The sequence below is a fragment of the Sebastes umbrosus genome, chromosome 17 (assembly GCF_015220745.1).
Source record: "Sebastes umbrosus isolate fSebUmb1 chromosome 17, fSebUmb1.pri, whole genome shotgun sequence".
Classification (NCBI taxonomy): Eukaryota; Metazoa; Chordata; class Actinopteri; order Perciformes; family Sebastidae; genus Sebastes; species Sebastes umbrosus.
The window spans coordinates 8,193,094-8,207,010 of record NC_051285.1 but is presented as its reverse complement, the minus strand read 5'-3'; the positions used below and the strand labels follow the sequence as shown (position 1 = coordinate 8,207,010).

General features: G+C 42.8%; 1 protein-coding gene across 1 annotated transcript in view; it reads right to left on the bottom strand.

Annotated features, from left to right (window-relative positions):
- jade2 (jade family PHD finger 2) overlaps positions 1-13,917 on the bottom strand; it is a 188,828-nt gene that overhangs the window by 51,467 nt on the left and 123,444 nt on the right. The window contains exon 10 of the mRNA XM_037749207.1: positions 13,587-13,751. Coding sequence (XP_037605135.1) covers positions 13,587-13,751 — 165 coding nt within the window. The remainder of the gene's footprint in view (positions 1-13,586; positions 13,752-13,917) is intronic.

Genomic DNA, 13,917 nt, shown 5'->3' with positions numbered 1-13,917 from the left:
ACTTCCGTACTTTACTAACGGCAGTTACGTAACAAGCATATATATTTTACGTAACAAACGGACTTATTTTAACCTCAACGATCTTTTCCTAAACATAACCAAGTACTTTTGTTGCGTAAATAAACCTAAAACCTAAGTAAACCTATGTTGGAGGTTTATTTTGAACAGACAATGATCCATGTAATGAGCAGGAACTGTACATTTCCTGTGAACACTGAAGTTTATTTTGAAAAGACTCTATGCATGTAACGAACTGAAAGTGACACGCTGTCCGTGACACGTCTAAAACTGACACTAGAAGGGTACCTAGAGCGTCATAGTTTGAAACGTAGGGCCACTGACGAAGCGTCGGTATTTGACGAGTTGGGAGAAAGAATGTGTTGGAAGCTGAGATGAGTATTTGCAATAAGTAATCATTATCAGGAAAACTAATATAATTAGCATATTGCCATAATTTAACTGTAGAGCATGTCATGTTTCAGCTAGAGCAAAAGGAGCAGCTCTCTTTGAAGCCTTAGCGCCGTGTTACACAGTCGAGCTTAGCGTGCAGCATTTTAAACAGCAGTGGATCTCAACAGGCGGTTTCTAGCAGAGTGAATGGAGCTCGAGGCTACCTGAAGGTGTAAAGCCTGTTCTCGCCTTCAGCTCACACAGGATGATGCAGCCAGATCCCCGAGCAGATCAAAGAAGGGAGCAAAGGAGCATTTTCACATTTACAGTGGATTTTAGAATTGATCTGAAGATTTTACTTATTATTTTTAACCGCTTGTATTTGTAAGGTTTTGCACTCATTGCTATCCAATTTGCCAAACTGAAGACAAGAGGTGATTGTGTGTTTGCTTTCAGTAGTCTTTTTGCAGTATCTTTTTTAAACGTTGCCTCTTATTCCTACTTGTTTTCAAGTGTCTCTTCTTCATTAATTTGGTTTCTCTTTGAGGCTAAAAAAATCTATTAATTTTAAATTATAATCTAACGGCGTTTTTGTTTTACTCTTGCTGGCACGTGTTCAGTCTTTTTATGTTCTTTTGGCCATGAATCGCTTTGCAACAAATTAACGTCACAATTATTGAGTATAAGTGCCAAAACATTATTTCTTCTAAATTTACTGTTATAAAAGACGCCTTTTTCATAGCAGCTGCAGTATCTGGCCTATAACATAGTACATGTCTGTAAGGTTAGCGGTCTTCTGTAGCTTTAAAATGCAAATATGGCTTCACCAGAAGTGTAAAAAAATTGCTGCCCAAAATGTAGACAAAAAGACTGAAATGGGTTTAATCTTTTTTTTGTCTTAAATAGAATGTGCATGTGATTGCATAATGTGTGTTTTATGACCGGAGAACCCATTTGTCCCATTCAAAATCCAAGATATCTTCAATGTTTATTTGTAAATTGTAAATGTCTTTATTAGGGCTGACAATCGATTAAATTAGTTGATCGCAATTAATTGCAAATGAATTACACATTTTTGGTTTGTTCAAAATGTTCCTTAAAGGGAGGTTTGTCATCATGGGAGTGGGCAAATATGTTTGCTTTATGCAAATGTACAGTATGTACTGTATATATTTATTATTGGAAATCAATTAACAACACAAAACAATGACAGATATTTTCCAGAAACCCTCACAGGTACTGCATTTAGCATAAAAAATATGCTCAAATCATAACATGGCAAACTGCAGCCCAACAGGCATAACAGCTGTCAGTGTGTCAGTGTGCTGACTTGACTATGACTTGCCCCAAACTGCATGTGATTATCATAAAGTGGGCATGTCTGTAAAGGGGAGACTCGTGGGTACCCATAGAACCCATTTTCATTCACATATCTAGAGGTCAGAGGTCAAGGGACCCCTTTGAAAATGGCCATGACAGTTTTTTCCTTGCCAAAATGTAGCGCAAGTTTGGAGCGTTATTTAACCTCATTGGTAGGACATGGTTGGTGCCAATGGATTCCATCCTTCCAACAGCATCTTCACTCTAGCTTTAAAACTGAGCCCGCTACAACCTAAATGCAATAATGATGTCGCCCAGAGCTATGTAGCTAATAACAAGAAATGCATTTAACGTTGTTTAAATTGCACTATACTCCATGAAGATGTGATCTCCCTATTCAAAACTAAACAAGGTAATAAGTCTCAACATTATCTCCTGACCTTGGTGGGTGGGGAGGCTTTCACCTAATGAGATGTTAGTGAATAAGCAAAACTACAGTTATAAAAACATCTCCCACCTGTCCCACCATCTTTCAAAAACAAAAAATAAAACCAGTCCTGGTGTTTTTTAACCCTAATTTGTTTGATTTTAAACGCAAAATAAACATCACAATATCAAATGTGCTGATAAATCATCCTGGATTAGTACAGTTGCTCTAAGTCGCAGCTGGTTAGTTTTGAATGAGCTCAGACGCAGCAAGTGACGTGTTGTGTTTGATCATTCCTCAACAGAACTATACGTCCAAATCCCATCAATCATAATGTTTTTTGATGTCTGGGAAGTCTCTCTGGAGAATCCATCAGCAAGCACGAACATAGGCCAGAATTTTGCAGCAGAGAGCTCGTAAAACTACAGCGAGAGCCAGACTGCTTCCCCTCAGGAGTCTACGTTACTCTGCCGGTCACTTTGGGAGCAAGCCAGCCATGATTTCCAGGTCCTTCCTAAATCTACGCATGAAACCTGGTTGGCTGGCAAAACACTTAAAGTGCCTGTCGAATGTTGAGATATAACAGTAATCGCTGCTGGTGGACAGAAAAGGCCCTTGTCTTGGATCTCTCTTAATACCCCGAAGCATCTTGGAAACAGACCGACTAAGACGAAGAAGAAGAAGAAAGGATTGTGTGTAGTGAGCCAGTATTAGGTTTGGAGCAGAGCTGTGTGTGGGGAGCCAGGTTGACGTTGATCCAACAGGGTGGGTCTGTCTGCTGCATGACTCGGCCCGTCTGGCCCACAGCTAAACCCCCCCCCCCTTGCAGTTATGTGTAAGAGTGTGTGTATGCAAGCAATGCCTCTATCAGTACGTATGTGGGTGATGAATGATTTTGTATGTGGGTACATGTCAGTGTTAGTGAGGCATGTAAGTTGACATCACTGTGTGTATATAAATCTGTGTGTAGAAAAAATGTGTGTGTGTGAGAAAGATGGATAACCAAACAGGCTAGAGTCGGTGTCGCTCTTTCCATGTCTCTGTCCTCTCCCTGACCCTTCCTAACGTTGCGTAACACTGGAGACGGTTCCATGCCAGATGAGCGGCTGGGTGGGTGTACGGTGCACAGGGGTGAGGGGCTGAGGGAGGGTGCTGGAAGGGTGTCAGGAGGGTGCGGGAAGTGTAAAACAATCAGATGGTTGTAATGATAAGAAATGAACTGAAAAAGGAGAGGCAAATGACGAATCCATGACCACCTTGCCAGTTTCTCTCTCATACGTCTCTCTCTTTGTTGTCTGTTGTCTTTTCTTCAACTGAACTGAATGTGCTGCAGGTAGAAGGACAAGTTGTACACTGCACATATAATGTACACACAAATATGCAGACAATCTCATCTGACATGCACGACATTCCATCAATTTGATGCGTCAAATTCAGTTTACTAGGCATGAGGAGTGCTACTCAGCCAGTGGAAATAGTTTTAATGTCTTCTGTGGCTTTGGATGGGAGTCAGATAAAATATCCCAGCCCATTCTCATTCCCAGGGCGTCAAATACCGAGGCTTTGTCACGGCAGTCAGCGTTCAATACAGCCACACAAGGCATTCTTTATTGGCGATATGAGATGCAATGGGCTTTCCATTAACTACAATGTAAACTCATCTACGGCAACAGTAAACGCTCGCGGGAGCGGAGGTGGATGGGTCCAACAACACAAGATTTTTCACGTGTTTACTGCGAGCCAAAAGTGAAGCCGAGGCGTCTGACAAAGTGTCAGTATGTAATGAGTTGAGATGAGAACGTATTGAATATCCCGGATTCTACAAATCTATAACAGAAAACATGTGCAACAAACTGGGGGTGCGGACGTTTGGCAGGCAGGGTTGTTCTAACTAAATGATGGCATTGAGTTGCCTTATGGGAAGTGTAGGATCCAGCAGTTTTTTTCCCTGTCTCTACTGCTTCCATTTTTTCTATTTGTTTTATTCTTTCTCTTGTGAATCCCCCAACTTTACAAAAGTGCCTAAGATTAAGCTGGACTGTACATGGGATAAGTAACTTTAAGAGACAAAACCACTGAATTTAATGCTTAAAAAAATAATAAAATTGAAGAATATGGAGAAGTTGGAAGATTTCTTTTGTGGGTTATGTGGATCTCGGCATTTAGAAATTGTGGATTTGAGTCAACACAGGCCACAAAAATTGTAGGAAATCCATAAATATTGGCAGTCTGAGATAATAAAGACACAAGCGAGCCTCATCTGTCAAATCATATTTTCTTGCCTTTAGCTTCTTCAGACGTGGAACTCCTCTTTAACCTTTCCCTGCCTCGATCTTCACTACACTGTGAATGCTCACCAGCAAGCTTGTGTGTACATATATTTTCCTCTCGTTCTTCACTTTGCTTCGAAACTTCCTCTCTGCTCGTTTCAAACAGAACGGAGCACCGAGGGGGGTTTGTGGAAAGAAAACAAACTGTGAAACTGTAACCTGTAGCCAAGGAAAACTAGCTGGTGGGTTTTCCTCCTCCCTTTGCCTCGGCACGGAGTGTACCGACAGAGTTTAACTGACAGATATCAGTCCCCAACCACCCTGATGCTTCCAAACCTGCAGCTCAAGGCTCCATGTGCTAACCTCTGTCCAGGTTTGGCTCTCTACAGCATGACTGCCCAAAAAAATCTTGCTCTTTTCCATGAATACTCCTCCTTCTCATCACATACCATTTCTCTTCTCTTACCCTCCTTCTACGCTCAGTAGTGAAAGATATATAAAACATATGTTAGCTACTCATAATCAAAACTTTCCCCTTGCTCTCCCTGAAGGAATTAAGTGGACTGTTTCATAAGTGTACTGTTCTGCTCTGCTCTGAGGGCCTCCTGGGTGTGGGACTGTTGACCTGCTGGGCCGACTGTGCTGCCAAGTATTTACCGTGAGAGAGGGAAGGAGAGCAGAGGGCAGGGCACACAACGGCACTGTGCCATCGCACACTCTGCCAGCCTTGGCTGGAGTACCGATGTACTGACGGGAGGGAAAAGACTAACTGCAATTGTTCGCCTCAAGAAGTTATAGATGTGAAAACACACCAGAGGAAATGAGTAAGGAAAAGGGATTCTTTCACACCTGCTTTCCCTCCGTCAGCCACAGCTCTCCCCTGTCTCCTGGCCCAGGCCGAGCCCTGGCATTTCCCCTTGATTCATCCACCTCCAACCCGGGCTTCAGCACCTCTCCTACGGTCTTTAGCCCTTTCCTTTCACTGTGAAGTCCAGTCTTCTGCTTTCTTTGCTTCCAGAGCCCTCACCCTCACCCTGCACTCCTCCTCCTCCTCCTCCTCCTCCACCACCTCTCTGGCAGTAACCTATTTTCCCCCAGCTCCAGCTCTCTCCCTGCTCGCCTCAACTTCTGTAGACTTCTCCTAAAATCCCGACCCTTTGCTTCAGGACTTAACCTCATCTCGACTACTTTCCAAAACCCAGCAAGTGAATGTAAAAACACTTTTAATGGCGGTGTTAAGCCGAAGATGTACTTGCTTTTTAACAATGCGTTCACGTAGAAAACCGCGGGTTGTCCACTAATCGGCAGCTCAATCCCCGGCTCCTCCAGTCGGCATGTCAAAGTGTCCTTGGGGAAGATACTGAATCCCAAATTGCTTCCGAAGGCTGTGCCATCGGTGTGTGGATGATTACAATCAGATGAGTGGGTGGCACCTTGCATGGCAGCCTCTGCCATCAGTGAATGAAGGTGTGTGTGAATGGGTGAATGCTGACATGTAGTGTAAAGTGCTTTGAGTGGTCGGAAGACGAGAAAGGCGCTATATAAATGCGAGAACATTTACCATTTACAAGTGGCATCGGCACCATCCCCACTACATTATGTTTTTCCAACATTTCCCGCCATGCACGGACATAATGATCTTGTACTTTTTTCCATTTATTTTTTGCAGGTTTCCACATCGGCTACTAAAATATAAATACCATTTATTGACTAATCAGTCGTTTTGGTCTCAGTCGACTAAGATTCCTTTAGTAGATTAGTCATTTTTTATGCTGAATGACTGATTTCCAAGAGACTTGTGAGCGGGTACAGATGCGGGTAATTGCAGACTTGGTCTATTACCTTATCTTCAAAACTTTCCGCCAATGTTGTCACTTCTGACGTGCCTACTGACCCCTGACCCTGTCATATCACCATACTGCCCCTATCTTTCATGTGCGTATTGCATCTTGCGAACATGTAGCGTTAATTTCTGCGGATGTGCACAACCAACGCTCCAAATGCATAGTTAAAAGCAAGTATCTCAGGCTTTAATCCTCTGAAGGGGATCCAGAAAGGAGTAAATGTCTATGAGTGAGAAATTTGGAATTTTGGATTGGGGCTTCATCAGGTTTTGATGAAGCTACGCTTTCTGTACTCCAACACAACAAAATCTGCCCGGCTGGCACTCACGTTTCCACCATGGATGTAATCCACTATTCCACCGTTGTCTTCCTGCAACACATCACCTCGTCAGATTTCAGACTTCTCCTTGAGCGAGGCTCTTATAAGACACTTATAATAACATTTCTCTTGTCATGGCAAAAACAAACACTTTTAGTGGACGTAAATGACGGTGACAGCTTGCCCCAATAGAATTACATCGCAGCCTGTGAGCGTCTGTCGTCTACAGCGCTCACCCACAATACTGGACCAATTTCAGAAATTGATGTCTCTATTAGTCAGAAAAACATGAGAAAATAGACTGCAGGTTGAAAAATACTGAAGTAACCCTTTAAGTATGAAGCTAGAGCAGGAGGCAATTAGTTTAGTTTAACATAAAGACGGTCCACAGGGGGAAACAGCCTGGCTCTGTCCAAATTAACACATCTCGTTTTGTGGTTTTATAAGCTGCTTGAAGCCAATAGCTAACTAGGTTTTTTTTTTAGTCAACTCAATTTAGAAACCAGTCTAATACATTTATACAATACAAAATAATTTATTTCTACTTAACTCTAACATGACTAACATGCCCATTTTTCAATTTTACAATATATTTTCTGGCTCTTCACATTACTTATTTAAATGGATGATTTCATATTTCTACCAGCATGATGTAAGTCCGTCCCAGTGTGAACTATGGTTCATGACGTGGGGTTGCAGTGGTTTGTTTAAAGGCATTCCTACGGTAGACTTTCCCAGCTGGTGCAGGAATTTGCAATGACAACCTTCTCAACACAAGCAGCCTCTGACGAAGTCCAGCACCATCACCATCAGACACCCACACACACACAAACACCTCCACTGCACCTTTAGCTGGATCCGAAAACACCAAAGAAAAAAAGAAGAAGCAACATTTAGCTGCTTACTTACACTACCCAATCACCATGCCACACATTGCTTCGACATGTTGCACGCTGATTGGATGAGTGATGTGGGCGAAACGGGAGGAGGGACGGGGGGGTTTGGGGCGGCACTCAGGAGAGGAGTACAGAAATGGAGAAAGCTCACCAGTGCATTAGGGACAGCACGGTGCAATTCGTTCCATTGGCAGCACTTCAAAGAGGAAGAGGAGGGGGATAATCCACCCCAACATTAGCCGGCGGATTCTTCCACCACCACCACCAACATGCACACACACATACACATACACACGTTTATTCACAAAAGCAGCAGGCTGGAGGGTTTGGTCGTGGGGTCTGATTGGGTTGGGGTCTAGGGATGACGGGATGGAAGGATGGAGGGGATTTTTCAATTTGCCAGCAAATCAGGGATGATTGGAATACTCTCTCGCGCACAGCTACACACACTCGTCTTGACACACACACAAGCACAACGCCATACATACAATACAAGTCCATCTCCACGGACAAGACCTCACGCTTGAACTCAGAGAGGAAAAAAACAAGCAGAACATTTGCTCACAACACCAATAGAGCCAAAATGTAGTAAAATGGGTTAAAAATATGGGTCAGCAATGACCGAGAAGGCCCCTCTGTTTCTTAAATCTGTTTGTGAGAGACAGAAGCAGATAACAGGAGGAAAGAAAGAGGAGATGAAAGAAGGGGGAGTGCAGAGGGAAGGAAAGTGAGGGAGACAGAAGAAGAGAAACAGCTTGTATATCGACAGCCACTAGCATCAGTAGCGGTGAGCTGTCAACACTCGCCCGGCCATACAGGACCAATTGATGATCAATCCTCCTCATGGGAGACCTGCCAGCAGCAAACACAATCAATCCTCTCTCTGCCAGACCTTCGAGCGATGTTGAAGAGGAACGCTGCTCGATTCGAAGCAGCCCGAGATTCAACAACTTGTTGACGTTCAAACTAACGCCTCTGAACACGGTAAACACGTTGTCATCTACTGATGACACCGTCCCCCTGTGGAACCATCAGAAACACACGTCCCCATGTTTTGATCTGCAATTGTAGTGTCGCTTACGGACTAATAGGCGCTACTTCCACAATGCCTCAACACAATTATAGAGATGCAAGTCCTTCAAATTCAGACAAAATCCTGCTGGTAATGTTTGAGATACCCGGCGTATGACGAGAGCGCTCAACTTTAGGGATGGGAATTGAGAACAGGTTCCAGATTGTCCAATCCATCAGGGTTGTATGCCTCTGAAGTTATCGATTGCTTTTATCAATGCCGGCATGTTTTTGAGCAACTCTGCGTCTGCACTGCTGAAAACAAGGAGGAGTCACGGAAGAAACGGTCCAAAGTGTGGTTGTGTCTGGAAGGGAACCCGCGAGTTGGGGAAACTCTTGTGAGATGCATTGACCTTGAATAGCCATATAATACAGACATCATATGAAACTAGAAAACCTAAGGAACCCATTGGTACCAACCATGTCATACTAGCTTGTCGGGAAGGAGGTTAATTTACGCTCCAAATTTTGGCGAGGAAAAACTGGCATAGCCATTTTCAAAGGGGTCACTTGACCTCTGACCTTATGATATGTGACTGAAAATGGGTTCTAAGGTTACCGACAAAAAAGAGTATTGCAATTTATTCAAATGTGGCATCCCTACCTCATACTGCCAACAACTGGAATGGTCTGGCGCAGCAGATGAATTGTGGGATACACTTAGCGCTGAATGCCTCTCTATAACAATATTAGGTTAAGTGTGCATCAAGTGTGGGTTAAGTATACTGTGTGTTGGCATTTTTCAGATGTGGGACACACGTGCTTACTACCTGGAGGTGCGTTAGAGTTAAATGCTTCAGATGGTAAATGTGGGTATTGGGACAAATTGCTTTTTTAGTGTTAGCCTTTTACTAATTACATGCTTGTTTATCAGTTTTGGGTGTTCCCATGGAAACGTCTGTTATATTGTAACTCTATTGTGTATACATATGACTGACTACTTAATTAAACATGTATAATTCCTACAGGTTTTACAGCTGGACGAACAAGTGAAGGAACAATCAGATCGACAGCGGTCTTTACGGTGCTTTACATACCGGCAGATCAATGTGAAATGAGCTGTTATTTTCTACTGACTCTTCAATTGTTTTAGCTTTTATTGATGGGACGAGTTAACCGTAGAGACTTGAAGTGGTCCACTTCTACAACACACACATCAATAAAAAGGTGGTCTGGAGGGAGAAATGTTATGGAGTCTACAGATACACTGACTGGTCAGGAAGTTAGCAAGGCCTGCAACAATCAATAAACCCTGAACCACTGGAGACCACTGTGGTACGGCTTCAATTACACGAGTCTATAGGAAACAAACGAGTCCGTGGAGTAATGTTTCCATCACAGAAATGACTATATATATATCAAAAGTTGTCTACAACCTAATGTGCACCTGCAGTACAGTTATGTCATCCCTGTATTATTATTATGGCGTGCATAACAAGAAGAAAACAGACCAGTCAATCTACTGTAGATTCTGAATTGGCTGAGCCACTTGTAAACTGTTAAAACCCACTTGCGTTTTGCTTTGTGGGAAATGTTTTAATATAAGAGGTGAGAAATTGTTATCTATCGTTATCGACGCTCGGCGAAGCACGCTGATCCGTTGGTCAAATCAGATCTGTTTCGGTCCACTCAACTAGTATTACCAGCTGAGGCTAAATGGGAAAACCAATGAGTAATTAAATAGGTCATCCAATTATTTCCTGTGTTTGTATATTATTCTTTCATTGCAGAATAGTGGGTCATTTGGTTGACATGCAGCCACTTAATTACAAAAAGGTTGTCCTGCTGTGAGCCAGATTAAATCAAGTCTAAACCAAACCAAGGCCAGCCAACTGCACCGTATCAAATCACATGCCAAAGAAATGAAGGAAAAGACTTGGTTTATCTTACGGTCTGCTGAAATAAAATACATTTAAACTAGTTGTTGAGAGGATTTGTGGGGGAACCTTTTTCAAGACGGATTATTTTTGGTAGATTTTGTATCAGAAAGTAAGCAAATACCATAGGGTGTTTTTCAGATTGCGGTAATGAACATTTGTCCAAACATAAGGAGCAACATAGCAGTGTAGACGCCAGGGTTAACTGTATCCCCCCTAAACTCGGGTTGCAGTAGATGTTTGGCTGTGGGCAGCCCGCTGTCATTCACATTCTGTAGGGTAGATTGCAGGGTCAGAAAGAGGTTTTGAGAGCACCGCTGCAGTGAATGCCAATCAGAGCACTGCGAACATGAGCCCGGAGTGAGGTTATGGGAATGGACGCCACCAATCCGAGAAACCGAGCAAGGAAATTTACATAGTGGTTAGCATTCAGCTGCCAAGTGTGAGCTATGATACTGAAGGCAGTGGGGGAATACTAGACAGACCTCAAAACTGCACTACTACAGTTCAGGTTTAGACTGAACTGCAGTAAGCATTTATTACATACCTGATACTGGTGATTATGAGGATAATTTCTCCCTGATCACAGCTCCAGAAAGCAGACTGCAAGTCGCATGAAAGCTTTTTCTTTTACTTTTCTTTCTTTGAATGATGTGTAAACTAATAGTTTTTTGTTTAAAAGGCAGAAATAAAAATAAATCCCCACAAATAAATCCAATGTGATTAAATAAGGTGGGTAACTAGACTTTGTCGAATTGGCGATTGGATCATGTATCGACGATTGAAGGGATGATGGACGATTAATTTTTCCTACGTTGATATTAAGGCGATTTAAACTAACTTACTATCAAACCCAAGACTTATAAAATAATCTCTAAAATCTGAACCCCACAGTGCATTTAGAAATGTTTCTGGCGGAGCGGCATATCCGTCTGCTGAGCCCCGTTAATCAGCACTTGTGACGAGTGAATTTTAAATCCTTAATTACAAACCAGTTTGCAGTCTCCTTTCCATGAATCTGACAGCCTGCATCTCCGTTCTCCATATGCCTGCTCACCAAAACTTTGCTCTGCGCTCCATAAGAGTAGTTTTGGATCTGATTTGGATTGTGATATTAAAGATATAATGTTAAACGTAACATGATGCTGTGATATTGTGGCGAGCGGACTGCCTATCGGTGATCTCGAGTAACCACAAATGGACGATATGAAAAAAGAAACGATCGCCCAGCTCTATGGGTAACCCTGCAGTAAGGAACTGCTAAACCTAAAAGCCTAAAAGAAAGTGACCAGTTGTATGTTTTGTTTTTATAATTGATGTGTTTATGGACTGCTTGGCTTATCGTGGTTGCAAACCTAATTTCTGCTGGTTCTTCGGTTACCACCACAAGTCTGGCCACAAGTCCCAGCAGCCGCTCCACAAGGGAGGCTTTGAGCATAACCCACTAAGGGCGCTTTCACAAGCCAACATTTAGTCCGTTTTAAGCGAACGCTCGTGCGATTCAACCCCTGGTGCGGTTCGTTCGGGCCGTTGTGAATTATACTCTGGTGCAGACCAAAACAACCGGTCAAAGACCGCTTGCGAGAGGTGGTCTCAGGCTGCCTGTGCAGGCATTTGTTGAGATAAATGACAGGTAAACATGGGAGAGGACTGACCCGGACTTCTACAGAAGTCCGATGTTTGCTTGACAACTGGGCCAAAGAGAACATATAAAATTTGCTAAATAAAGTCCACAAAAATAGTGACGTTTATAAGGTCATTTGAGATAAACTCGAGGAGAAGGGATTCGTGCACACAGTAGATCAGTGCTGAGTCAAAATGAAAAAACGTTGACAGCAATATATCAAAGTCTGTGATTCCTTGCATAGAAGTGGCAGCTCTCGAGACAAAAAAGATAAATTCGATGCAGGTATAATTCCTCTGGAGGTTTGAGTTGAAGACCTCGCAGACAGGGGCCTCAGCCAGATGTCCCCATCTCACTGTAACTGAACATCTGGGCTTACCAGTACTGTCTGGCAGCAACACCCCACCACTTGATCCACCTGAACTCACCAACAGCTGGTGACCAGTTAACAGCTAGCGTCCGAGACATGTATATCCAAAGACCTGAGGATACAACTACATGTCCGATTATTGCCCCAAGGTGTTCTGTTACTGTGCTCACACACACATAAAATCACAACATGCCTGGAGGGACTCAGTGAGAGACTGCCCTCTTAGTATAACCTGTAATAGATAGTGCTGAAAAAAGCACCATGCTTGAACATGATGGACAGTCCGTGACTACCACAGCAGCTCAATGCCAAAGCACCACTTGGGTTTACATCAAGTGTTCCTTGTTGGAAGTCCCTCAGCAGAACTATGGAGTCCCTTGGCAGCATCCTCTCTAGGACCTGACCACGGATTACAAATAAAAGCCTTCCTCTCCATGACATGCAGTTTCTCTGGGGAACTCAGCAAGGGGCTCATGAGAACGTACCTTGAGTCTTTCAGAAGAAAGGAGAGAATTCAGTCTTAACTATATCTAGTTGGTGCAACCTCCCTCGACCCTATTCAGTAACTTTCCACATCCCAAGAGACATACATACATTATTTCTGTGCTCTGGGTAACCGGAGACTGAATCTTAAGTCTGTCTGTCCCAAAGCCAGAAAGCACACCAACCAAAACACACCTGTTGATTTCATCAAGAAAACAGGTCTGAAAGAAGTCCTCTGAGTGGACTGACTTTTACATACAGCGAATAAACTGTCACAGTGAACACAGATCGCAGAGAAAACCAAATGAATTCTGTGCGGCGGGTGGATTTTCACTTACATTTTCCACACTGGGCTATCATTCATTCACTCATTATATCATTCAGCTATTTCATTATGCCTTCATCCTTCAGGCTATTCATTCATTTAACATTAATATTCATGAAAGCAAAAATCAACTTTATATGATACTGTCAATGATCTTTTTAATTAACATTCTGAAAAATGTAAATTACCCCTTAAATATTAGCAACACTGGCTGGATCGAGCACCGAGCATGCATATACCTGCGTGTGCAAACACACAGATATACACACAATATGGAAAGTTATCTCCTGCATGAATAATGCACTGCACATAGAAACAACTTTGACTGGCTTCATAGTACCAAATACACACAAACACATCTCCTGCTCACCCTCTCAAGGTCTTGTCGGAGGTGTGTGAAGAGTTTGAGGCGTCTGTAGAGGACGTCCTGCTCCTGCTGGGCCAGGTTGTCCACCTCGTCCCTCTTTAAGGTCACCAGAGGTCGATTATTGTTGGCCTTCCTCTTCATCTTCCAGAACTGATATAAGAAGTCCACCTTGAAGAAGAGACAAAATATTCCCATTCTAGTTCTATTACACTTAAATATTTTAAAACGGATAGAAATTGTACTTAAAAAACGTCTCTGAATGTACAAATCTAATTTATAAGAATTATGCCATCAAAGCATGATACAGAGTTTTCATCCCTATGTATAAAAAGCT